The sequence below is a fragment of the Nyctereutes procyonoides genome, unplaced genomic scaffold, assembly GCF_905146905.1.
Source record: "Nyctereutes procyonoides isolate TBG_1078 unplaced genomic scaffold, NYPRO_anot_genome, whole genome shotgun sequence".
Lineage (NCBI taxonomy): Eukaryota > Metazoa > Chordata > Mammalia > Carnivora > Canidae > Nyctereutes > Nyctereutes procyonoides.
This window is the reverse complement of record NW_026575151.1, coordinates 6263117-6291114: the sequence shown is the minus strand read 5'-3', so window position 1 is coordinate 6291114 and position 27998 is coordinate 6263117. Positions and strand designations below refer to the sequence as shown.

Genomic DNA, 27998 nt, shown 5'->3' with positions numbered 1-27998 from the left:
TTGTAGGATAGTTCTAGTTTTAACTTTTTGAGGAACCTTCATACTATTTTCCAGAGTGGCTGCACCAGTTTGCATTCCCACCAATTCCCCTTTCTTGGCATCCTCACCAACATGTATTGTTTCCTGTGTTGTTAATTTTAGCCATTCTGTGTGAAGTGGTATCTCATTGCAGTTTTGGTTTGTAAGGAAATTATTCCTCTGTCCTAAATATTATTGTGTTTAATTTTCTGAAACTTCTTTATGATGTGTCTATGTGTATTTGTTTTTATATTTCTCTGTCAGTTGACTTTTACTATGAAATAAACCACTCTAACCACACTTAGTGGATTAAAACAACAATCATTTGCTTTGCTTATAATTATGTTGGTTCGCTGGGCCCAGTTGGATGGTTCTCACCATGTAGAGTGGAGAACTACATGGATTCCACATGGTCTCCTACATGTGTCTGTAGTCAGATGCAGGTCAAATAGGCGCCACTGCTTTGGCATCTTGGTGGGGGCAGTGGAGGTGACTGGGCTACATATTTCATTGTCCACTAGTTTAGCCTGATCCTTATTCATGTGGCCACAAGCAGGGTTCCAAGAGAAAAAGACATATACAAGACCTCATATGGCACCTGGGTAGCTCAGTCAATTAAGTGTCTGCCTTAGGCTCAGGTCATGATCTCAGGGTCCTAGAATTGAGCTCCACATCAGGTTCCCTGCTCACTGGGAAGTCTGCTTCTCCCTCTCTCTCTCATGCATGTACTTGCTCTTTGTCTCTCAAATAAATAAATAAAATCTTAAAAAAAAAAAAAAAGACCTCGAGGTCTGTCTAGGTTCAGAACAGGCACTTCACTTCTATCAAATTCTATTAATCAAAACAAGCTCTGATCAAACGGTGGGAAAAGAAACTCTACATCTTGTTGTAAAGAGCTACAGAGTCACATTGCAAGGGGCATAGATACAGAAGGTGAAAGAGTTGTATTTTTTTTTTATTTTGTTTTGGTTTTATTTGTAAATACTGCATTATCCTAGTTGTGCTTCACTGCATTTGTTTAATTGGATGTTTTAGATTTTTCCATGGTCCTGAGATGTTTCAGCCATATATTTTCAAATGTAGCCTGTGTTCCATTCTGTTTTCTTCTCTAGGATTCCAGTGAAACCTCCGTTAGGCCCTCTTACTGTGATCTCTGTGTCTCTTACCCTGTCTTCTGTACTTAGCACTTCAGTGTTTTATTCTGGACAGGTTTTTCTGTCTTGCCTCCTTAGTTTATCAGTTTTTCAAATGCATTTAATTTACTGTTAAGAAGTTCATTGAGTAAACTTGGCTATAGTATTTTTTAGTGGTTCTTTTTTCTGTTCTTTCTCGTTTTAATATATATTTTTAAATTTTTATTTCAAGTAGGCTCCATGCCCACTGTGGGGCTTGAACTTATGACCCTGAGATCAAAAGTTGCATGCTCTACCAACTGAGCCAGCCAGGTGCCCCAGTGGTTCTTTATTCAGTATATGTGCTGCCGAAGCGAGCACGTGGTTCTTTATTCAAATGATACTTTTTATGGTTCTCAGTTTCTTGCTAAAGCTTTATTTTTATTTATTTATTGATTGATTGATTGATGATTGGTTTTTAAAGATTTTATTTATTTATTCATGGAAGACACAGAGAAAGAGGCAGAAACATAAGCAGAGGGAGAAGCAGGCTCCCCATGGGGAGCCCAGTGTGGGACTCGATCCCAGGAGGAAGATGCTCAACCACTGAGCCACCCAGGTGTCCCTCTTGCAGAAACTTTAAAGCCTGGATTTATCTCTGTTAACCTGATAAGTATAATTGTACTTATTATACAATTGTACAGTCTTTTTGATAGTCTCCTGTATCTGGAGTCCTTGCTTGTTTCTATTACCTGTTGCTTTTGTTGATCCTAGCTCATATTATCATGTGGGTTGTAATCTTTGTCGGGCAAGTTATTTAAAAACATACTTTTAGGGACATTTGGAGGCCTAGGATATAACCTTCCCTGGAGGATTTTCATTTCCTTCTGCCAGTCACCTGAGGGTGCTAGCTCTCTAGGATCAAGGCTTCAGAATTTTTTGGTTTACCTAGATGATCCTTAAAATAGAAATTGTAATCTAATTTCCAAAGTGGTACTGATTGCTCTCTTGGCAAAGCATGGATCTCAGATTCCTTTTCTTCTAGCTCTGTAGTTGGCTGGAAATTGCAACTTGCCTCAGTGTTTCCAGCAGATTGGTAGAATGCCCTGAGGCAGAGCCCACCCCAAGTGCCACTCTGTCTCTCAGTTGTCTTTCCACAGTCAGCAGATGCTTTTAGGTGGAAGCTCTTTGTACTCTTATTCTCTCCTATTTTCTCTTTGTTGTTAGGATTTTATGCTATTAATTTTTTTTTGCATTTCTTTCAGCTTTTTATGTTTTTGTTTGAGATAGAGTTAGTCTGATCATCTAATTCATTATTACTGTAGGTGAAAGATCTATTAATACATACCTATTCTACTCATTCTGATTCTACATAGTGACTGTGATCACTATGCCAGGAAATCAGGATCAACATAGTGAACTTTAGTTCATGGATAAATGGATGTTCAGTAAATATTTGTTGATGATGATAGATAGGGCAGATGCAAGCACCATAATTAAATTTATTTTCCTCTGTAGTTTTTTTTTTTTTTTTTTTAAGTAGGCTCCATGCCCAATGTAGAGCCCAACTTGGGCCTTGGACTCATAACCATGAGATCAAGATCTGAGCTAAAACCAAGAGTCGGATGCTTAATTGACTGAGCCATCCAGGTGCCCACCTCCCTAATATTTTTTAAGGAAAAAATATTTGGTGCTTGTCACTTACTTTCCATTTTTTCTATTGAGTGCTCAGTAAAAAGATGTTTTATCCCTGGAGCCTTCTCTGGCTAATCTAACCCCTTTGGGTTTTACTCTGTTATGAATCAAAGTATTATCTCTTCTTTTTTTTTTTTTAAGATTTTATTTATTTATTCATGAGACACACACAGAGAGAGAGAGAGAGAGAGAGGCAGAGACACAAGCCAGACGGAGAAGCAGGCTCCCTGCAAGGAGCCCGATGTAGGACTCGATCCTAGGACCCTGAGATCACACACACCCTGAGCCGAAGGCAGACATTCAACCACTCAGCCACCCAGGCGTCCCAAAGTATTACCTCTTCATTTGTCATCTCTCTTTTTTAATTGTTTTTACTTTTTATTAAGATAAAAGATATATGTGGATATATATAGACCTGTATGCTTTAAAGTACATTGCATTTAGTACATTATTCTTAAGAGTAGAGCCCAATACATTTTCTCACATACATACATATCAAACAACTATCCAGGTCAAGCTGGGTAATATTTCCAGCATGCCCAGAGGTTCCCTCATGCCCCTTCCCAGTAACTGCCTCCAATATAACCACTGTTCTGCTTCTGTCCCCATGAATTGGGTTTGCTTGTTTTTGAAATGCACATAAATGGAACCATTCAGTGTATACCCTTTTGTGTCAGTCCTTTTTCACTCAACATAACATCTGTGAGATGCATTCATGCATGAACCATTCCTTATTGATTTGTAGAATTCCATTTAACTAGTGAGTCTTGCTTTCTTATTGATGAGCATTAAAACTTTTTCTAGTTTAGAGCTATTATGGATAAAGCTACTATAAAAATTTTTGTTTATCTTTTTGTGGACATAGACATTCAGTTCTCTTGGATATATATCCAAGAGTGGAATATTTGGGTTATAGAGTACACATGTTTAGTTTTAGTAAATACTGCCAGTGGTTTTCCAGAGTGTAGATCACTTTACACTCCCATCAGGTATAGATGAGGTTAGTTCCCCTACATCCTCATCAGGACTCGGGTTTGTTAGTGTTTTTTATATCACTCATTCTAGTGGAAGTATAATGGTATCTACTTGTGCTTATAATTTGCATTAGCCTAATGAGTATTGAGGTTGGATACCTTTTAATATGCTTATTGGGCATTTGGATATTATCTGTAGTCAAGTGCCTATTTAAGCATTTTGTCTGATTTTTAATTGGGTGTCATCTTTTGTTGATTTATAGGAGTTTTAAATATATTCTAGATAAGAGATTTTTTTTTCCCAAATACTTGGACTGCAAGTATCTTTTCTATCTGTGGCTTGCATGTTTCACTTTTTTTTAAAAGCTTTTTATCGAATAGGTTACAGAAGAGGCTTAATCAAAAAGACCAAAGCCGTGGCATCATCAGAGTCTTCTGATTCTTCTTTCTGTGTTTCTGCTTTCTTCTCCTCAGCTGGGACAGCAGTGGTGGAGGGAGCAGGACCTCTTGCTGATACAGCACCAGCTGCTGGGGTGGGTCCACCAACTCCTTCATTGCAGATGAGGCTCCTAATGTTGACATTGGCCAGGGCCTTTGCAAACAAGCCTGACCAGAGAGGTTCAACATTTATACCTGCTGGTTTACTTTTATATTGATTGATTGATTGGAGTTCGATTTGCCAGCATATAGTATAACACCCAGTGCTCATCCCATCAAGTGCCCCCCTCAGTGCCCGTCACCCAGTCACTCCATCCCTCTGCCCACCTCCGCTTCTACTACCCCTTGTTCATTTCCCAGAGTTAGGAGTCTCTCATGTTCTGTCACCCTCTCTCATATTTCCCGCTCATTTTCTCTCCTTTCCCCTTTAATCCCTTTCACTATTTTTTATATTCCGCCTATGAGTGAAACCATATAATGTTTGTCCTTCTCTGGTTGACTTACTTCACTCAGCATAATACCCTCCATTTCCAACCACAGTGAAGCAAATGGTGGGTATTTGTCATTTCTGATGGCTGAGTAATAATATTCCATTGTGTATATAGACCACATCTTCTTTATCCATTCATCTTCCAATGGACACCGAGGCTCCTTCCACAGTTTGGCTATTGTGGACATTCCTGCTATGAACATTGGGGTACAGGTGTCTCGGTTTTTCACTACATCTGTATCTTTGGGGTAAATCCCCGGCAGTGCAATTGCTGGGTCATAGGGTGGTTCTCTTTTAACTCTTTATGGAACCTCCACATGGTTTTCCAGAGTGGCTGTACCAGTTCACATTCCCACCAACAGTGCAAGAGGTTCCCCTTTCTCCACATCCTCTCCAACATTTATTGTTTGCTGTCTTGTTAATTTTCCCCATTCTCACTGGTGTGAGGTGGTATCTCATTGTGGTTTTGATTTGTATTTTCCTGATGGCAAGTGATGTGGAGCCATGTCTATGTCTTCTTTGGTGAAATTTCTGTTCATGTCTTTTGCCCATTTCATGATTGGTTTGTTTGTTTCTTTGCTGTTGAGTATAATAAGTTCTTTATAGATGTTGGATACTAGCCCTTTATCTGATATGTCATTTGCAAATATCTTCTCCCATTTTGTAGGTTGTCTTAGCTTTGCTGACTGTTTCTTTTGATGTGCAGAAGCTTTTTATCTTGATTAAGTCCCAATAGTTCATTTTTGCTTTTGTTTCCCTTGCCTTCATAGATGTATCTTGCAAGAAGTTGCTGTGGCCAAGTTCTAAAAGGGTGTTGCCTGTGTTCTCCTCTAGGATTTTGATGGATTCTTGTTCTCACATTTAGATCTTTAAACCATTTTGAGTTTATCTTTGTGTATGGTGTAAAAGAATGGTCTAGTTTCATTCTTCTGCACGTGGCTGTCTCAATTTTCCCAGCACCATTTAATTGAAGAGACTGTCCTTTTTTCCAGTGGATAGTCTTTCCTGCTTTGTTGAATATTAGTTGACCATAGAGTTGAGGGCCCATTTCTGGGTTCTCTATTCTGTTCCATTGATCTACGTGTCTGTTTTTGTGCCAGTACCACACTGTCTTGATGATCACAGCTTTGTAGTACAACCTGAAATCTGGAATTTTGATGCCCCTGGCTCTGGTTTTCTTTTTCAGTATTCCCCTGGCTATTCGGGGTCTTTTATGATTCCACACAAATCTTAAGATGATTTGTTCCAATTCTCTGAAGAAAGTCCAAGATATTTTGATAGGGATTGCATTAAACGTGTAAATTGCCCTGGGTAGCATTGACATTTTCACAATATTAATTCTTCCAATCCAGGAGCATGGAATATTTTTCCATCTCTTTGTGTCTTCCTCAATTTCTTTCAGAAGTGTTCTGTGGTTTTTAGAGTATAGATCCTTTACCTCTTTGGTTAGGTTTATTCCTAGGTATCTTATGCTTATGGGTGCAATTGTAAGTGGGATTGACTCCTTAATTTCTCTTTCTTCACTCTCATTGTTAGTGTATAGAAATGCCACTGTTTTCTGGGCATTGGGTTTGTATCCTGCCACATTGCTGAATTGCTGTATGAGTTCTAGCAATCTTGGGGTGGAGTCTTTTGGGTTTTCTACGTACAGTATCATGTCATCTGCGAAGAGGGAAAGTTTGATTTCTTCTTTGCCAATTTGAATACCTTTTATTTCTTTTTGTTGTCTGATTGTTGAGGCTAGGACTTCTAGTACTATGTTGAATAGCAGTGGTGAGAGTGGACATCCCTGTCGTGTTCCTGATCTTAGGGTAAAGGCTCTCAGTGTCTCCCCATTGAGAATGATATTTGCTGTGGGCTTTTTGTAGATGGCTTTTAAGATGCTGAGGAATGTTCCCTCTATCCCTACACTCTGAAGAGTTTTGATCAGGAATGGATGCTGTCTTTTGTCAAATGCTTTCTCTGCATCTCTTGAGAGGATCATATGTTTCTTGTTTTTACTCTTGTTGATATGATCTATCCCATTGATTGCTTTACGAGTGTTGAACCAGACTTGCATCCCAGGGATAAATCCCACTTGGTCATGGTGAATAATCTTCTTAATGTATTGTGGGATCCTATTGTCTCGTATCTTGTTGAGAATTTTTGCATCTGTGTTCATCAGGGATATTGGTCTATAATTCTCCTTTTTGGTGGGGTCTTTGTCTCGTTTTGGAATTAAGGTGATGGTGGCCTCATAAAACAAGTTTGGAAATATTCCGTTCCTTTCTATTTTTGGAACAGCTTTAGTAGAATAGGTATTGTTTCTTCTTTAAACGTTTGATTGAATTCCCCTGGGAAGCCATCTGGCCCTGGACTTTTGTGTCTTGGGAGGTTTTTGATGACTGCTTCAATTTCCTCCCTGGTTATCAGCCTGTTCAGGTTTTCTATTTCTTCCTGTTCCAGTTTTGGTAATTTGTGGTTTTCCAGAAATGTGTCCATTTCTTCTAGATTGCCTAATTTATTGGCGTATAGCTGCTCATAATATATTTTTAAGATTTTATTTATTTATTCATGAGAGAGAGAGGCAGAGACACAGGCAGAGAGAGAAGCAGGCTCCATGCAGGGAGGCCAACATGGGACTTGATCCCAGGTCTCCAGGATCAGGCCCTGGGCTGATCAGCTAAACTGCTGAGCCACCTGGGCCACCCTCATAATATGTTTTTAAAATCATTTCTATCTCCTTGGTATTGGTTGTGATCTCTCCTTTTTTATTCGTGATTTTATTAATTTGAGTCTTTTTTCTTTTTAATAAGGCTGGCTAATCTATCTATCTTATTAATTCTTTCAAAGAACCTATTCCTGGTTTTGTTTATCTGTTCTACAGTTCTTCTGGTCTCTATTTCGTGGAGTTCTGCTCGAATCTTTATTAACTCTCTTCTTCTGCTTGGTGTAGGTTTTATTTGCTGTTCTTTCTCCAGTTCCTTTAGCTTGTGTATTTGAGTTTTTTCCAGTTTTTTGAGGGATGCTTTTATTGCAATGTATTTCCCTCTTAGGACTGCTTTTGCTGTATCCCAAAGATTTTGAACAGTTGTATCTTCATTTTCATTAGTTTCCATGAATCTTCTTAATTCTTCTCTAATTTCCTGGTTGACCCATTCATCCTTTAGCAGGATGCTCTTTAACCTCCACGTGTTTGAGTTTCTTCCAAATTTCTTCTTGTGATTGAGTTCAAGTTTCAAAGCATTATGGTCTGAAAATATGCAGGGGACAATGCCAATCTTTTGGTATCGGTTGAAACCTGATTTGTGACCCAGTATGTGGTCTATTCTGGAGACAGTTCCATGTGCACTCGAGAAGAATGTGTATTCAGTTGCATTCGGATGCAAAGTTCTGTATATATCTGTGAAATCCATCTGGTCCAGTGTATCATTTAGAGCTCTTGTTTCTTTGGAGATGTTGTGCATAGAATATCTTTCATTTGCAGAAAGTGTTGTGTTGAAGTCTCCTACTACTAGTGTACTATATCTAAGTATGTCTTTACTTTGGTTATTAATTGATTGATATACTTGGTAGCTCCCACATTAGGGGCATAAATATTCATGATTGCTAGGTCCTCTTGTTGGATAGACCCTTTAAGTATGATATAGTGTCCCTCTTCATCTCTTACTACAGTCTTTGGGATAAACTTTATCTGATATGAGGACTGCTACCCCTACTTTCTTTTGAGTACCATTTGAATGGTAAACAGTTCTCCAACTTTTTATTTTCGGGCTGGAGGTGTCCTTAGGTCTAAAATGAGTCTCTTGGAGACAGCAAATAGATGGGTCTTGCTTTTTTATCCAGTTTGAAACCTTGTGTCTTTTGATGGGATGATTTAGCCCATTCACGTTCAGAGTTACTATTGAAAGATATGAATTTAGTGTCATCCTAATACCTATTCAGTCCCTGTTTTGTGGATTATTTCTTTGGGCTTCCTCTTTCTTTTACAAGGTCCCCCTTAATATTTCTTGCAGAGCTGGTTTGTGGTCACATATTCTTTCAGTTTATGCCTATCTTGGAAGCTCTTTATCTCTCCTCCTATTCTGAATGAGAGCCTTGCTGGATAAAGTATTCTTGGCTGCATGTTTTTCTCATGTAGTACCCTGAATATATCCTGCCAGCCCTTTCTGGCCTGCCAGGTCTCTGTGGAGAGGTCTGCTGTTAATATAATATTTCTCCCCATGTAAGTTAGGGATCTCTTGTCTCTTGCTGCTTTAAGGATTTTCTCTTAATCTTTGGAATTTGCAAGTTTCACTATTAGATGTCGAGGTGTTGAATGGTTTTTATTTTTTTGGGGGGTGGGGGGATCTCTCTGTCTCCTGGATCTGAATGCCTGTTTCCCTCTCCAATTGATTACTATTGCTTTGTAATAATTTGAAATCAAGGAGTGTGATGCCTCCAACTTTGTTTTTTCTCAAGGTTCCATACAAATTTTAGTATTCTTGATTTCTGTGAAAAATGCCATTGGAATTTTGATAGAGATTTCAGAGTCTGTAGATTGCTCTGGGTAGTATGGGCATTTTAACAATATTAATACTTTCAGTCCATGACTGTGGAATATCTTTCCTTTTATTAATGTCTTCAATCTTTTATCAGTGTCTTATAGTTTTCAGTGTACAGATCCTTCACCTTGGTTAAATTTATTTCCTAGTTATTTTATTCTTTTTGATGTAATTGTAAATAGGATGTTTTCCTGATAATTTATTCGTATATAGAAACACAACAGATTTTTTTTTAAATTTAAGTTCAGTTGAATTAACATGTAGTGTATTATTAGTTTCAGAGGTAGAATTTAGAGATTAATCAGTTACACATAACACTCAGTCTCATTCCATCAAATACCCTCCTTAATGCCCTTCACCCACCCCATCCTCCTATTCACTTCCCCTCCAGCAACCCTGTTTGTTTCCTATAATTAAAAGTCTTTTGGGGATCCCTGGGTGGCTTAATGGTTTAGCGCCTGCCTTCGGCCCGGGGCATAATCCTGGAGTCCCCGGATTGAGTCCCACATCGGGCTCCCTGCATGGAGCCTGCTTCTCCCTCTGCCTCTGCCTGTGTCTCTGCCCTCTCTCTCTCTCTCTCTCTCTCTCTCTCTCTCTCTCTGTGTGTCTCCATCTTACTTTGTTTTTCCTTCTTTTCCTCCATGTTCATCAGTTTTGTTTATTTATTCTATGTATGAATGAAATCATATGATATTTGTCTTTCTCTGACTTATTTCACTTGGTATAATACCCTCTAGTTCATCCACATTGTTGCAAATGGCAAGATTTCATTATTTTTGATGGCTGAGTAATATTTGATTATATATATATATATATATATATATATACATCTTCTTTATCCATTCATCTGTTGGTAGACACCTGAGCTCTTTCCGTATTTTGGCTGTTAGAAATACAATAGATTTTTGAGCATCGATTTTGTACCCCACAACTTGACTGAATTCATTTATTAGTTCTAATAGTCATATATTTCTTACATTATTCAGTTTTATTCAGTTCAGTAACTTTTATCTTAGTGTAATTTAATATGATATTGTTTGATTTTTAATTATTTATTTATTTGAGAGAGAGTGCTTGAGAGAGAGTATGAGCGGGGGGCGGGGGGAGGGACAGAGGGAGACTGAGAGGCAGACTGAGCAGGGAGCTCCACTGGGGCTCAAACCCATAATCCTGAGATCATGACCTGAGCTGAAGGCAGATGCTTAACCCACTGAACCTTAACGGCCCTCCCCCATCCTTTTTAGATTGCTGATTTGAATCTTATGTGATCGTGAATATTAGAATAGTTTTTAGAAGTGATTGCAAATAAAGAATATATAGGTACTGACGGCATAAAGAGTATTCTATCAATACATTTGGCTTGGTGGAGCTTATTCTGTACACACTAAGTAACATTCAGTCTCTAAAACTTGATTTAACTGCCTAGTCAATACTATCCTTTTTTTTTAATATTTTATTTATTTATTCCTGAGAGACACAGAGAGAGAGAGGCAGAGACACAGGCAGAGGGAGAAGCAGGCTCCATGCAGGGAGCCCGACATGGGACTCGATCCCAGGTCTCCAGGATCAGGCCCTGGGCTGAAGGCAGCGCCAAACCACCGAGCCACCTGGGCTGCCCTAGTCAATACTATCCTATTGTTGGTAACCCTAGTTTCATTAGGTCCACAAGAGAAAAAGGTTCTGGGTTACCTTAAATAACATTCTGTGTGTCTGTGTAATACACAATTGAAGGAAATATAGCTTATTTTTTAAGGCATTTGAAAGAAACCTTATTTATTTGTTTGTTTGTTTGTTTTTAAAGAGAGAGAAGCAAGCATAAGAGACTTTAAAAAAAAAAAAGATGCATTTATTTAAGAGAGAGAGAGAGCATGAGCAGATGCCTATGCCCAAGTGTGAGGAGGGGCAGAGGGAGAGAAAGAATCCCAAGCAGACTCCCGCTGAGCATAGAGCTGTCCAGGGCTCAATCCTACAACCCTAAGATCATGACCTGAGCTAAAATCAAGTCAGATGCCCAACCGACTGAGCTACCACTAGGCACCCTGAAAGTTGATTTCTTAGTTTAAATTCAAAACTAAAACTTTTTCAAGAAAAAAATGGTACCTTAGATCCAATAACTTAGAGTTACAGATTCACTTTCTTGTGGGGGGCTTGAAAACTTTTTTTTTTTTTTTTTTTTTAAGTAGACGACTCTATGCCAACAACATGTTTGGGACTTGAGCTCATAACCCGCTAGATCAAGAGTCTCATGGTCTACTGATTAAGTCAGCCAGGTGCCCCCAGGCTTGAAAACTTTTAAAAAATTGTGGTATCCTGTAAAGAAAACTAGAAGTGATCCTTTAGCATTACAGATTTAGTGTTTCTTGTGATAGACCAGGAACTTATAACAAAAAAAAATCTGTGCTGTACTATAAAGAAAATAATAAATTAAATCAATGTGAAAGAAACCAGGATAAATAGAAATGAATAAACATCAAAGTTAGCCTTAGTGTCCTCTGAACATTATTTTTATTTGGTATTGTTTTAGGTATCGTCAGATCCTGGAAAAAGCCATTCAGTTATCTGGGGCAGAACAACTAGAAGCTTTGAAAGCTTTTGTCGAAGCAAGTAAGTGGAATGAAAAGTCCATGTTTGCCTTGTATTATTGAGTTAGGGCTTCAAAGCTTGAGCAAGCTTGTTTTATATCAAATTACCAATATAATTTGCATTGAGATTAAATTAAATATACATTGAAATTGATTTTAGAATTTAAACTATTTACCACTTGATTTTTTTTTTAATAAGTTGTCTTTAGAGTTATATTACCAATTACCAATTAAGGTTTTGTATAGCTATTGATATAGTAACTGATGAAAGACAATATAGCATAATGGTAAAGAGAATAGTCCAGATTCAGTCTGGTCCATTGTTTTATTAGTTGTGTGTTCTTGGGTAAGTTATTCCTTTGTGCCTCCATTTCCTTGTCTATAAAATGGGGATATGATAACTACCTGGTAGAGATGTTAAATGAGTTAAATGCAGTTAAATGAGTTAATATACATAGTAAAGTGCTTTAATAGTACCTGGCATATAATAAGTGCTAAATAAGCATTAACTGTTGTTAATGTTAAGAACATTCCATTTGAATGGAAACTACAAATTTCTATTCTTCAAGACATTCTCATCTACTTCTTGACTTCAGACATATCCAGTTATCTTGAAAATTACTCAAAATCCAAGCTGGAATTGATACTGAGTTAATATTGATGACACTTGATAGTCCTTTACAGTCTGTAGTGTGCTTTCACACACATTATCATCATGAGAAGTGCTGGTTTGTGTAGTAATTTCTAACAATTATAAGTGCCTAATGGTACTTACAATGAAACTATTTTCTCAGCTGTATCCAGTATTATCCAAGAATGAATTGTGATTATTATATCATAAACTGATTAGAAGCTTGTTACAGGTTATTGTAAGTTACTGCCTCAAAAAATTGGGGCCTGCAATGTGTGATGAACTGACAGTGACTTCAGAAAGACTGTTAGGAATAGTATTATTGAGAACATTGCATTGTAGTAGTAAAAGAATAGTGATTTTTATTATAAACTTTGATTCTGATGAACCACGAAGAAAAGCCGTCTACTGAAAATCATTTATATCAGCTGAACAGGTTTTGAATCATCATTTATTTTCCCAGTAACTGCCGATTTCAGACTTAATTTATCTGAGCAGTGGTCACAAGCATGATACCTCTTTTAAAATATAGTAATAGTGATAATAATAATAATGAACATTTGTTGAGTACTTTGTGCAGCGTATTGTTTAAAGTGTTCTATGGATAGTACATTTAAGCTTCACAGCAGCCTTATCCACAATTTACAGACGAGGAAACAGAAGCACAGAGAAGTTAAGTTTCTTGTTTGAGGGTATCTGATCAGATGCAGTGGAAGTAGCATGGCTTCAGAGCTTTCATCCTTAATCACAGATAGTAATAAAAACTCATAAATGTTTATAAATAATGTCATTAAATATGTCTGTACATCTAGTGCTGACCTCAGTTCTTATTTGTTATATTTTTATTGGAAAAGTACAAGTGGCAGTAACTGTCACTATTTGCTTTATTTAAATTTCATAAAAATTATGTTTCTTCTTTAACTCCTTTTTGTAACTAGGTGGGATATAAGTATGTAAATAAAAATATAAGTGTTTCCGTGCCTTCCCTTTATAGAAAAATAAGGGAAAATACAATATAAAATTCTCAAATGTAAAACAAAACTTTTCCCCAGTGATTTCAGTTTTTTAGAAAAATTGTGGGATTTTTTACTGTTTTGGTGTAGTCATTACGTAATCAAATAATTCAGCATAAGGAAAACTGATTCTCTAATATAAGATGATATAGGTGTTGAAATCCCTGAATAATACATTGAAAGTTGCATTAATATATATTGTTTTAATATTAATTTTAGTAAAAATTTATTGCTTAGTGAAAAATTATAAATTACTCATGTTTACTTATGTCTTATCTCTTATTTTTTTTTGACAAGTGGTAAATGAGAATGTCAGTCTCGTGATCTCTCGACAGTTGCTGACTGATTTCTGTACACATCTCCCTAACCTGCCTGATAGCACAGCCAAAGAAATCTATCATTTCACCTTGGAAAAGATCCAACCTAGAGTCATTTCATTTGAGGAGCAGGTAAAAATCTAGAGCTGTGATTTTTGAACATGAGATAGCAGCAGTTTTTTGGAGAGATATTACCATATTTTTAGAGAAGATGATTATCAAGTCTTATTTTTTTTTCAAGTCTTATTTTTGACAACAGTGTACCAAACAGCATATTACGATGTAAAAATAAATATTACAGTGTTATAACTCTAGCTGACATTTGCTGAGACATTACAATTTGATTTATGAACCAAATATTACTCTTTAGATAATTTTTAAGAATCAGTAAAATTGTTAATAAGGCTATAAACATAGGAAAACAACAGCATTATATGTGCAGTTAACATAAAAGGAAAGTTTAATATTTATACTAAATTCTTGCTATAATCCACATTGCAAGAAATGTGTTTTTTCAGTTCAGTATTTTGATATTCTGTGAATGCAAAATTCATTTAAAAAATAATTGGGGTGGTCTAGTTAAACTCGTACTATTTACATGCCAGCTAAATATGTTAATTGAAAGCATTATCACAATAGATTAACTTAGCATCCATTTATTTTAGTCACTAATGTCAGTTGAAATAATTTAGCATATCCACCTCTTATTCCAGGTTGCATCCATAAGACAGCATCTTGCATCCATATATGAGAAAGAGGAAGATTGGAGAAATGCAGCCCAAGTGTTGGTGGGAATTCCTTTGGAAACAGGACAAAAGTATAGTAAATAGTAGATATTGGATGGACATGTATATAGGCTATGTATCACTGTTCACATATTTTTTTTCTCACATTCTAGTGCAAAAAACATCACAAATAATTTAATAAGTATAAATATGTTGTAGTAATTAGAAGGTGATAAGTGCTATAGAAAAAAGTAAAGGAAAAGTTGGGGAACAGGTTGTATCATTAAATAGGGTGATTGGAGTGGAAGGGTGGTCCAGGTACATCTTCTCAGACACTTGAAGGAAGTAAGGGAGTGGCTATGAGCTGAAGGAAGACTATCAGTAGATCCTCTTAGAGAGGATGGCTAACGTAAAAGCCCTAAGATGGAAGCATGCCTGGAGTGCTTTCAGAAGATCAAGGATACCAGTGTGGGTGGAGTGAAGTGAGCCAAGGGAAGATGGGGCTGAGATCAGAGAGTACCGGGGATCAGATTATGTAGGTTCTTATAAGTCATTGTAAGGCCTTTGGCTTTTCTCTAAGTGAAATGAGGGGGAGCCATTAGAGGATTTTGTATGGAAGAGTCACGTTATCTGACTTATATTTTATTTTATTTTTTTTTAATTTTATAAATTAATTTTTATTGGTGTTCAATTTACCAACATACAGAATAACACCCAGTGCTCATCCCATCAAGTGTACCCCTCAGTGCCCGTCACCCATTCACCCCCACCCCCCGCCCTCCTCCCCCTCCACCACCCCTAGTTCATTTCCCAGAGTTAGAAGTCTTTATGTTCTGTCTCCCTTTCTGATATTTCTCACACATTTCTTCTCCCTTCCCTTATATTCCCTTTCACTATTATTCATATTCCCCAAATGAATGAGAACATACACTGTTTGTCCTTCTCCGGTTACTGTGGCCAAGTTCAAAAAGGGTGTTGCCTGAGTTCTCCTCTGGGATTTTGATGGAATCTTGTCTCACATTTAGATCTTTCATCTATTTTGAGTTTATCTTTGTGTATGGTGCAAGAGAGTGGTCCAGTTTCATTTTCCGCATGTGGATGTCCAATTTTCCCAGCACCATTTATTGAAGAGACTGTCTTTCTTCCAGTGGATCGTCTTTCCTCCTTTATCGTATATTAGTTGACCATAAAGTTCAGGGTCCACTTCTGGGTTCTCTGTTCTGTTCCATTGATCTATATGTCTGTTTTTGTGCCAGTACCACACTGTCTTGATGAACACAGCTTTGTAGTACAACCTGAAATCTGGCATTGTGATGCCCCCAGATATGGTTTTCTTTTTTAAAATTCCCCTGGCTGTTTGGGGTCTTTTCTGATTCCACACAAATCTTAAAATAATTTGTTCTAAGTCTCTGAAGAAAGTCCATGGTATTTTGATAGGGATTGCATTATACGTGTAAATTGCCCTGGGTAACATTGACATTTTCACAATATTAATTCTGCCAATCCATGAGCATGGAATATTTTTCCATCTCTTTGTGTCTTCCTCAATTTCTTTCAGAAGTGTTCTATAGTTTTTAGGGTATATTTTGAGAACCATTTGAATGGTAAATGGTTCTCCAACCTTTTATTTTCAGGTTGTAGGTGTCCTTCTGTCTAAAATGAGTCTCTTGTAGACAGCAAATAGATGGGTCCTGCTTTTTTATCCAGTCTGAAACCCTGCGCCTTTTGATGGGGTCATTAAGCCCATTCACGTTCAGAGTTACTATTGACAGATATGAGTTTAGTGTCATCGTGATATCTATTTAGTCCTTGTTTTTGTGGATTGTTCCACTGAACTTCTTCTTAAAGGGGAGTTTTAAGAGTCCCCCTTAAAATTTCTTGCAGAGCTGGTTTGGAGGTCACATATTCTTTCAGTTCCTGCCTGTCTTGGAAGCTCTTTATCTCTCCTTCCATTTTGAATGAGAGCCTTGCTGGATAAAGTATTCTTGGTGGCATGTTCTTCTCATTTAAGACCCTGAATATATCCTGCCAGCCCTTTCTGGCCTGCCAGGTCTCTGTGGAGAGGTCTGCTGTTACCCTAATATTCCTCCCCATGAAAGTCAGGGACTTCTTGTCTCTTGCTGCTTTAAGGATCTTCTCTTTATCTTTGGAATTTGCAAGCTTCACTATTAGATGTCGAGGTGTTGAACGGTTTTTATTGATTTTAGGGGGGGATCTCTCTATTTCCTGGATCTGAATGCCTGTTTCCCTTCCCAGATTGGGAAAGTTTTCAGCTAGGATTTGTTCAAATACATATTCTGGCCCTCTGTCCCTTTCGGCGCCCTCGGGAACCCCAATTAAACGATAGGTTTTTCTTCCTTAGGTGTCATTTATTTGCCTTAATCTGTCTTCATGGTCCCTTAATTGATTGTCTCTTTTTTCCTCAGTTTCCCTCTTTGCCATTAACTTGTCTTCTATGTCACTCACTCGTTCTTCCACCTCGTTAACCCTCGTCGTTAGGACTTCTAGTTTGGATTGCATCTCATTCAATTGATTTTTAATTTCTGCCTGATTGGATCTAAATTCTGCAGTCATGAAGTCTCGTGAGTCCTTAATGCTTTTTTCTAGAGCCACCAGTAGCTGTAGAATAGTGCTTCTGAATTGGCTTTCTGACATTGAAGTGTAATCCAGATTTTGTAACTCTGTGGGAGAGAGGGCTGTTTCTGATTCTTTCTTTTGAGGTGAGGTTTTCCTTCTAGTCATTTTGCTCAGTGCAGAGTGGCCAAAAACAAGTTGTATTGGAACACGGGGGAGTATCACTGGTCCCTCTAGCTGGTCTTCTGGGGGAGGGGCCTGCTGTGCTGATTTTCAGGTGTTAGCACTTGGGGGAGCTGCTCTGCCCCTGCCTGCTGCAGGGCTCAGCGGGGGTTGTTTACCCCGTGGGGCACCAGGAGGAACAGCCGCAGTTGCTATGGCAACTCTGGAAGCCTGGATTCAGCCTCCGCAGGAACTACGGGGCTCGGGGCTCTCGGCTCTCCGTCTGCAGGGCCTGGAGGCTCCGGGGCGGGGCCGCTGATCTGCTCAGCTCGGGGCAGGAGCGTCCTCGCTGTCCTGGGCCCTCCCGGCCTCTGCCTGTCCCGGGGGAGGCCGGATCCTGGGCTGTGTCCCGGCGCCCTGTGCTCCGGGGCCTGCGCTGGTGGATTCGCGCTCCCGCCCCGCAGCCCCCTCCGCGGAGCCGCCGCCCGAGCCCCTCCGAGCTGCTCTGGGTCCCGCCGTGCGCGCTGCAGCCCTTAGGGAGCTCGGCGCACTCTCCTGCGCTCGCAGGTGTCTGTTAGTGTCCCCGGGAGCCCGAGGGCATCCCCGCTCTCCTGGGTCCTGCTCTAACTCCCTGCGAGCCCCTTTCCGCCCGCCCCGGAAGGTTGGTGCAGCTCCTGCTCCTCCGGGACGGGGCTCTCCTGTCCTGGGGACACTCGCCCCGGCCTCAGCCCGGCTCCTCGCGGGGCCCCTCCCCCTCGGAGGCCTTTTGTTTCTTTATTTCTTTTTCCCCGTCTTCCTACCTTGATAGAAGCGCGAACTCTTCTCACTGTAGCATTCCAGCTGGTCTCTCTTTACATCTCAGGCCAAATTCGTAGATTTTCAGGATGGTTTGAAGGTTATCTAGGTAATTTGGTGGGGACAGGTGATTTGGGGACCCTGCTCTTCCGCCATCTTGCCCCTCCCCCCTCTGACTTATATTTTAGAAAATTATTCTGACCACTTGGTTGAGAATAACTGTAGGCAAGTAATGATAGAAGTAAGAGCATAAGTTAAAAGGCTTATGTACTACTGCAGAGAAGATGGGGATTGTGAGAAATGTTGAATTCTGGTATGTTTTTAAGATAGAGCTAAGGATTTTCTGGTAGCTTGTATATGGAGTATGAGAAAAAGAGCCCAAGATAAATCTTGGTTTTGGTCCGAATAACTAGAAAGATGGAGTTGCCATCTACTGAGTAGTAAAAGATAGGTTTTGAGGGAAGATGAAGAGTTCCATTTTGGAAATGTGATAACCAAGTGGAAGTATCTAGTAGGGAGTTGAATATATTAGTCTGTAGTTTAAGAGAGAAATTCAGGCTACATTCGGGAGTCATTGACATATAGATGGAATTTAAAACCATTGTATTGATGAGATTCCCAAGGGAGGAAATACAAATAGAGAAGAGGACTGAATACTGATTCCCAGAACCCTGACATTAAGAGATCGGGGCAGGAGAAAGTGAGAAGGATTTAGGTAAGAAGAAAAACAGAAGAATGTGAAGTATGGTGGCCTAGAAGTCAAGAGGAAAATGTATCAAGAAGGAGCAAGTGATTAGCTATGGTGCTGATAGGTCAAGTAAGATGAGAGTGATGGTTAACCATTGGAGTTAGTAACGTGGAGGTCATAAAGACACTTGACAAAAAAAAAAGACACTTGACAAAAGCTGTTTTGATGAAATGGTAAGAGTGAAAAAATGTGATTGGAATGGTTTAAGAGAGAATAGGGAGAGAACTGAAAATGGTATGTATGGGCATCTCTTGCAGAAGTTTCACAGAAGGGAGCAGAGAAATAGGGAAGAAGCGGCAGAGATTTTTTCTTTTATGATTTTTTTTATTTTTTAGAAAGCAAAAATTTATATGGAGGGGTAGAGAAAAGGATTCTGGCAGGACTAGATAGGAGGGGAAGGAAACTAGTGAATAGGCTTTGCATGGATCATCTGTGGCTGAGTTTCTCAACCTCAGCACTGTTGGTATTTTAGATAGAATAATTCTTTGTTGTGGGAGTTATCCTGTATATTACAAGATGCTTAGCAGTATCCTAGACCTCTGTTCACTAATTGCCAGTACCATCATCACCCCTATTTGTGGAGATCAAAATGTCTGTAGACATTGCCAGATGTTCCCTGCTTGGCAGAATAGCCCCAGAGAGCTACACTAACAGCCAGGAATACCAAGTATGTGAGTGCTGATATTAGTGATAAGGTGGTGGAATTTCTGCACGTACTGATTGCTTCAGTATTCTTGGAAGTGTGAAGTGTGTGGGGTGGGAGTGTTGAAGTTGAGGGAAGACAAGAATAGGAAAAAATTCTTTAAGAGTAAGTGGACTAGGAATATATAATATACTTGGCAGCATTAAGGACTCATCTGAAGGTTGTAGTGATTGAAACGAGATGATTCAGATTGGTTAGGTGTTTTTCTCCATCAGAGTTCAGCTGCATGGATGCAGGAAAGGAGTAGGGAAACTTAGGTTTAACCAGAGTTATGATTTTGCGCAACAAGTGTGACAGCAAAGGATGGACAGGAGACATGAGTGCATATTCAATTCAGTAATTAACAGTGATTGACCATAGGGATTAAACTAAGTAAGGAGTGAAATGAGACCTTTAAGGGGAAAAAAGACAGTAACAATGTAATGAGATCAATGGTTTAGAGGTCATGGTGCATTCAGTGGGTTGTTGGGTTTGGGATGCTAGACTAAGTGAGAGGGAGACAATTAGAAAAAATTAAGATGATAGTTTGTAACTTTTATTCAATTAATCTTACCTTTTGATAAGTATTTTTAAAAACATCTGTAGTTATGAAACATTCCTCCCAAATACATTGTAGAAGGAGAGCAGGTGTGAGATTCTTGGTTATATTTTATATATATATATAAATATTTTATATATATATTTTTTTACACTTCCCCTTTCAATTGACAAGTATAAAAATAACTATAAATGACTTAAAAATATTTCAGCTGCTTCTCTACTCTTTTACTAGGCAAATGAGGGATTTTTTTTTGTCTTCATTAATATTTGTGAAGAGTGATAAGGCAGACACTACTTCAGGCATCTTACCTTTTGTACATTACTTCTGAAGTTATTAGGCAGTAATTTTCCTTGAAAAAGCAGCCAGTATATCCAAAAGGCTTCGTTTTGTAGATGTTGAATTTTGCTTTCCTTTTTTTTTTTTTTTTTTGAATTTTGCTTTCCAAGGCTTCTTGTTAATTTGGTTTTTTTCCTTTGAGAATTTGGAAAGATGGGCTTTCTTACTTGCTTTGGTCTTAGTCTGTCTGGAGCATTTTCTTCATAGTATAGGCAATTGATTTATTTTCACTGGTAGTTGAAATAAATATAAAATTATTCTTTGTAGTGGTGGTAATTATCATTCTGATAGTCCTGTAGCATTATCTTTATCTGTGAGGATATCAGAGAACTGAAAATTTAGCAGTTTTCTAAATTAACCTAAAAAGTAATTAACCTAAAAGTGATTAAAAGTAGCATCTGGATAAACAGTTGAAAACTTGTTTCTTTAAATGATGATTCATTCTGACAATTACAGTAATAAATTTAAAGATATATTTGGCATAAAATTAAAAAATTCAAAAAGTATAGTACTAATTTTAGCGGTTCATGAAAATTTGAATTGTGAATGGAAATAGTGTAGTACAAATGCTAGTAACATATGACTTGTGGAAAAAGTTTGAATTAGTGTAAAAAATTTTAAAAAGTAAAGGATTAATTTCAGAGCTGAGGCCATGTAAATTGTAAACTCCGTTCTTGCCACATGGTGGCATCACTTTTGCTGTAATAAAAAGGATTAATTTTTGTAAGGATTAATCTTGAATATTGTGAGTTTGAATTATGTGAAATGTTCAGTTGTGCATTTTTGACATAAAATGTGACTACTGAGATGAAGGAGAAAATGAAAACCACCTGTAATCTCAACACCTAGAGATAATTGCTATTCCTATCTTCATATATACGTACAGAAATACATTTTAATGGTGTCTTTACATGTTGTTTTATCATTTAGCAATAATATGTGATACTATTATTGTATAGTAATGATTATAACAACTGTATATTATTCTACCATCTTTATATACCATAATTTAGTTGATTATTATAAATATCATAATAGGTGATTCTCAGTTTTTTCCTGTTACAGATATTTATGAGTAACTTTACAAATGAATATTCCTTATACATATGTATGCACATCCCTGATCATTTTCATGGGATTTATTTTCTAGAGGTAAAATGTAGTAGATAAGGAATATATATGCATTTTAAAGAATTCAAAGGGTGGTTGGAAAATATATTGCTAAATTGTTTTCCAGGATAATTGTATTCATTTATAGCCCCAATAGCACTATATGATACACCCCTAAACTGGGCATTTTTTCTTTTAAGTTCTTTGACTTGTGAGGATTAAAAGGAAACTAAAATACAATGGAACAATTATGATAAAAATAAAAATTCAACAAAATTTATTTCAGAAATATTTTTTAGATTTTCTCTAATGCAGTAAAAATTTGATTCCCTTATATTAACAATATATATGTATAATAATGAAAAATTTATTTTCTCCAACTCCTAAAAATTTTCTTAATAATATATTTAGTCATTCTGTGTTTTTCTGTTACATCCTAGGCAGTACAATGTAGATTACAAGCTGGAGACCTACCTGAAGATTGCTAGGCTATATCTGGAAGATGATGACCCAGTCCAGGCAGAGGCTTACATAAATCGAGCATCATTGCTTCAGAATGAGTCCACCAATGAACAGTTACAGATACATTATAAGGTAACTAACTGATTTAGGATTAATTTTGAATTGGAGAATCCTACTATACTAAGATGCTCCAGAATGTCTAATAAATGGTGTATATATATTAGAAATTGTCTATTTTTATGCTTTGTGTTTTTTCCCCTAATTGAAACATTTTCCGTCTATAGGTATGCTATGCACGTGTTCTTGATTATAGAAGAAAATTCATTGAAGCTGCACAAAGATACAATGAGCTCTCTTACAAGACAATAGTGCACGAAAGTGAAAGACTAGAGGCCTTAAAACACGCTTTGCACTGTACCATCTTAGCATCAGCAGGTAAACATGTTATTTGTGCTTTCATGAATAGTCAGTTACCTTTGCTTAATAATTTCAGGTTCATTACTGTTGGAGGATTTAGCAAGGAACTGTTCTTCAAGGGGATATCTTATTGCAATTATAATTATGGTAAATTTATTTTAAACATTTAGACAGTTAAAAACAATAAAATTGATCGCTAACTTAAAAAATGTTTACATATGCATGTATCAGTCTATTACCCACATGTGTTAGGAGTAATTAAGAGAGATAATATGAAATTTAGTTTGCTTAGTGTATCACTTAAAAATGAATAACAAAATTAAGTGAGAATTACATAGAGGAAAATAAAAAGTAAAATCTAGAGATTGGTGATAATTAATGTACTGCTTTGGGGATTTTCAAGCCTTGGTTTTAGATCTCACCTTTATCTTTTTCTTCAGTAAATATGAAAAATAAACTGTTTTCTGTTCTTTTTGTGCTGAATGATAGCATGCAAGTAAAGCAGGAAAGGTATTGAGAAGAAATGCTGATAATTCTAAACCATGGCTTTTCTAAATCATTTTTAGAATGTTTATTGATCTGTGTTTAGATGAGAGCCTAATGACATATTCACACTACATACACATTTTATTTTTATGAAGCAGTGATCTTGTTTATTGTATGTTTTGTTACTGAAAATGTAATACATAAAATGGTACTGCTTCCAGTTCTAAAGAGCTGTTACTGGTTACTTGGATTTCCTTCAAGTCTGTGTGTATCCTCTTTTTTTTTATAAGCAGTAGCATGATACATATACTTTTATAATCTGCTTTTTTCCTTACCTGTATATCAGTAATCTTTATATGTCAATAAATATCAGTCATTCTTTTTGGATAAGCAATTGAATATTCACTAATTCAGTGTTGGCAGCAACTTTGTAGAACATAACTGCCACAAATTACAATTGATTGCATATTGTAGTAGGCAAAAATGGAGTTATAACATAATTTTTTATTGGAGAAATAGATTGTGAGAATATATGATGCTCATCTCTTTCCCTTAGGACAGCAGCGTTCTCGGATGCTAGCTACTCTTTTTAAGGATGAAAGGTGCCAGCAACTTGCTGCTTATGGGATCCTAGAGAAAATGTACCTAGACAGGATCATCAGAGGAAATCAACTTCAAGAATTTGCTGCCATGCTGATGCCTCACCAAAAAGCAACTACAGCTGATGGTAATCATCATGTCTTTACAAATTTGTGGGAGTAAATATTTAGGTACATGCTAGGGGGAAGTGTGTTAAATTTGAAGCATCTTGATATCTTTGTATAATATTTTTATATAACACTTGATGACCAAAAAGGAGTATTATGTTGACTGAAGGTGAATATTATATACAGATATGTGTCTGAATTATATAAAATAGCCCTACTAGAAAGCATATTGTAGAAAAACGCATTTTTTGAAAATTCTAAGAACAGAATTATAGCCTATGTTAATAGTTCTTGGTTTTTAAAAAACTCAAACCCTTTGATAAGTACCTTAATTAATTTTAAGCATCAGTTTTGTTTTGGTTTTTTTAAGATTTTATTTATTTATTCATGAGAGACACAGAGAGAGAGGCAGAGACACAAGCAGAGGGAGAAGCAGCCTCCTCACAGGGAGCCCGTTGTGGGACTCAATCCCAGGACTCCGGGCTCAGGATCACACCCTGAGCCACCCAGGCGTCCCTAAGCATCAGTTTTTAACAGAATAATTATCCCAGTCCTACTTTAGATAGAGTAAAATTTGGCATAGTAGCTTGCTTAAGGTTATTCAGGGTAAAAGTGTTGCCAGTGAAAATAGTACTTGGTGTCATGTTTCCTAGTTAAGGGATGTATTTGCTTTAGTCAGGCTGTTTTCCAGAAAAGAAGTTTTTAATAGTTGCTTGTTTATAACATCGGTCGGATTATATACGTTTGTCTACAGAGGTTTTAAAATAACTTAAAACAATAACATGTAATAATAAAAATATGACCAGACCATCAGAAACAAGAAAAAAGTCAAGATAAACACAGATCTGTTAGACCCACCTTCTTGGATTCAACGTCGTCCTATATCAAAGACAATTTAGCTATCAAGAGTCATTTATGCAGAGGTTTGCAGAGGTATAAGCTTCACCCAATCTTATTGCCCTGAATTAAACCAGATCACTGAAGGGATTATAGTGAGCTCCTATTGAATTTTGCATTTAATTTGTACTTTAAGAAGCAAACTAGTTGATACTCATCTTTCTGTCTGAAGGAGCTATTTTGTTTTTCTATAGGATATTCATTATGCAATCCTCAAGAAAAATTCCTTCCCAGTCTTGGAGTTAGTTGTGATTCTCCTGAACAGTTGGTTTTTATCTTTTTTTTTTAAGATTTTAATTATTCATTCATGAGAAACGCAGAGAGAAGAGAGAGACAGAGAGGCAGAGACACAGGCAGAGGGAGAAGCAGGCTCCATGCAGGGGGCCTGATGTGGGACTCGATCCTGGGTCCTCAGGATCATGCCTTGGGCCAAAGGTGGTGCTAAACCACTGAGCCCCTGGTCTGCCCGGTTTTTATCTTATTAAACACACCCTTGAGTTGATATACTGATTGGTTTTCTTGTCTTGACTGCTAGAAAGCTATTAAATTTGTAGCCCACCTATAAATAGTATAGTATAAAATACTATAAATACTATAAATAAAATTCTATATATAAATACTGTATTTATATATTAATATAATACTATATTAATAGTATTAATATATTAATATTAATATAATATAAAAACTATATATTAATAAATACTATAAATAATAGTATTTAGTATATAGTATAGTATAGTATTTAAAAGTTGCTACTTTTAAATTCTCTTCACGCCTTCTTCTGAACAGCTTTAAATTCTTTTTGCAAGGAAATGTGTGACAAGTTAAAAGATAGATAAAAAAGAAAAAGTTTCCAGAATTGATATAGTCAAGCTTCAGGTTTGACTTTGAGATTTCTGGCCATGAAAAAAAAAATGTGAAAAGATTCTTTTCTAAAAGGGGAAATACTAACCAGGACCTCTGAGGATACAAATGATTCTCAAATTTCTCACACAGGACTATATAAAGAGGACAGATGTTTTGTCTTCTTCCATCTTAGGGCCTGACTGCTTTTCTTATTTAACTCTTTCGGACATTTTTGTATTTTGGCATTACAACCCTATATTAGCAACCTTGAGGCATAATTTTTTTTTAATTACAATTCATTATTTCCTAGAATATTCCCAAAGTTGTATAATATTACTACTAATCTACTTTCTGCTCAATAAATTTGTCTGTGCTGGGTATTTCATATAAATGGAATCACAATATATAGCCTTTTCACCTGGCAAAATGTTTATCCATGTTGTAGCATTTATCAGTACTTTATTTCTTTTTATTGCCAAATAATCTTCTATTATATGAATGTACCACATTTTATTTCCTCATCAATTGGTGGACATTTAGGTTGTTTTCCCTGTTGGGCTATTAATAATACTGCTATGAATATTCATGTAAAATTTTTTGTATGAACACAGGTTTTTAATTCTTCTGGATGTTTATGAAGGAGTGGAATGACTGGGACATATAACTCTGTTTAGTCTTTTGAGAAGTTACCAGACTGTTTTCAAAAGCAGCTGCTCCTTTTTATATTCCTGCCAGCTGTGTATGCAGGTTCTAATTTCTCCATGTTTTCTCTCATATTTATTATGTCTTTTTTTTTTTTTTTTACTTTTTTATTATCTTTTTGATTTAGACATCCCAGTATGTATGAAGTGGTATCCTATCATTTTGATTTGCATTTCCCTGATCAGCTTTTCACATACTGGCTATTTGTATATTTTTAGAGAAAAGTCTGTTCAGATCCTTTCAATTTTTAAAGCAGGTTATTTGTCCTTTTATACTGAATTGTAGGAATTCTTTATATATTCTAGACCTGATCATGATCAGATGATTTGCAAATATTTTCTCCCATTCTGTGCATTGTTTCTTCATTTCTTTGATGTGTCCTTTGAAACACCAAACTTTTTAATCTTGATGAAGTCCAGTGTATTTTTCTTCTTTCTGTTGCCTGTACTTTTTGTCATATCTAAGAAACCATTGCCTAATTCAAGGTAATGAAGATTTGCTCTGTATTCTGTAAGTTTTGTAGTTGTAGCTCTTACATGTAGACATTTGATTCATTTTGAGTTCATTTTTTTGTATATGGTGTAGATAAAGATCCACTTTTATTCTTTGCATACAGATATCCAGTTGTCCTAGCACCATTGGTTGAAGAGACTATAAGTTATAATCAGTTGACCATAAATGTGAGAGTTTATTTCTGGAGCCTTATTTCTGGAGCCAGTTCTATTCCATTATTCTAGATGTATGTCCTTACTCCAGTACACACTGTCTTGGTTCTATCTTTAGGGCAGGTTTTGAAATCAGAATGTGTGAGTTCTCCAACTTTGTGTTTTTGGTTTTTGGGGTTTTTTCCAAGATTATTTTGACTCCTCTGAATCCCAATAAAATGAATTTTAAAATCAGTTTGTCAGTTTCTGCAAAAAAGCCAGCTGGTATTTTGATAGGGATTACACTGAGTCCATAGATCAACTTGGGGACTATTGCCATCTTAACAATATTAAGTCTTCCTATTTTCCCATTTATTATGGTTTTTATATTTGAAAGTTGCTAAGAGAGTAGATCTTAAAAGGTCTCGCCACAAGAAAAATTTTTGATCATGTGAGGTGATGGATGTTAGTTAAGCTTACTGTGGTAATTGTTTCATAATGTGTATATATATCAAATCATTATGTTATACATCTTTAATATATTATTATGTGTCATATCTGATAAAGGGTTAGTATCCAAAATATATAAAGAACTTATAAAATTCAGCACCCAAAAAATAATCCAGTTAAAAAATGGGCAGAAGACACGAATAGACATTTTTCCAAAGAACATATACAGTTGGCTAACAGACACATGAAAAGATGCTCAACATCACTGATCATAAGGGAAATACAAATCAAAGTTACAATGAGATATCTCCTCACACTTGTCAGAATGGCTAAAATTAACAACACAAGAAACAACAAGTGTTGGCAAGGATGCAGAGAAAGGGGAATCCTCTTGCACTGTTGATGGGAATGCAAACTGGTGCAGCCACTCTGGAGAACAGTATGGAGGTTCCTCAAAAAGTTAAAAATAGACTGTTCTACCATCTAGCAATTACCCTATTAGGTATTTACTCAAAGGATACAAAAATACTGAGAGATTCAAAGAGATACATGTACAATGGAGTATTAGCCATAAAAAAGAATGAAACCTTGCCTTTTGCAACAACATGGATGGAGCTAGCTATGCTAAGCAAAATAAGTCAGTCAGAAAAAGACAAATGCTGTAGGATTTCACTCATGTGAAATTTAAGAAACAAAACAGATGAAAATCAGAAAGAGGCAAACCAGAAAACAAACTCTTAACTATAGAGAACAAAGTTACTGGAAGGGAGGTGGGCAGGGGAATTGGTTAAATGGGTGATAGGTATTAAGGCACTTGTGATGAGCGCTGGGTATTGGAAGCAAGTGATGAATCACTAGATTCTACACCTGAAACTAATGTTGCACTGTATGTTAACT

The 27998-nt window shown here is 36.8% G+C and overlaps 1 protein-coding gene across 2 annotated transcripts in view; it reads left to right on the top strand.

Moving 5' to 3' along the window:
* The window catches only part of COPS4 (COP9 signalosome subunit 4), a 42700-nt gene that overhangs the window by 4973 nt on the left and 9729 nt on the right, over window positions 1–27998 (top strand). For both annotated transcript variants that reach the window (XM_055313128.1, XM_055313127.1), the window contains exons 2-7: window positions 11775–11854; window positions 13774–13925; window positions 14507–14610; window positions 21928–22081; window positions 22234–22384; window positions 23409–23579. In XM_055313128.1, coding sequence (XP_055169103.1) covers window positions 11775–11854; window positions 13774–13925; window positions 14507–14610; window positions 21928–22081; window positions 22234–22384; window positions 23409–23579 — 812 coding nt within the window. The remainder of the gene's footprint in view (window positions 1–11774; window positions 11855–13773; window positions 13926–14506; window positions 14611–21927; window positions 22082–22233; window positions 22385–23408; window positions 23580–27998) is intronic.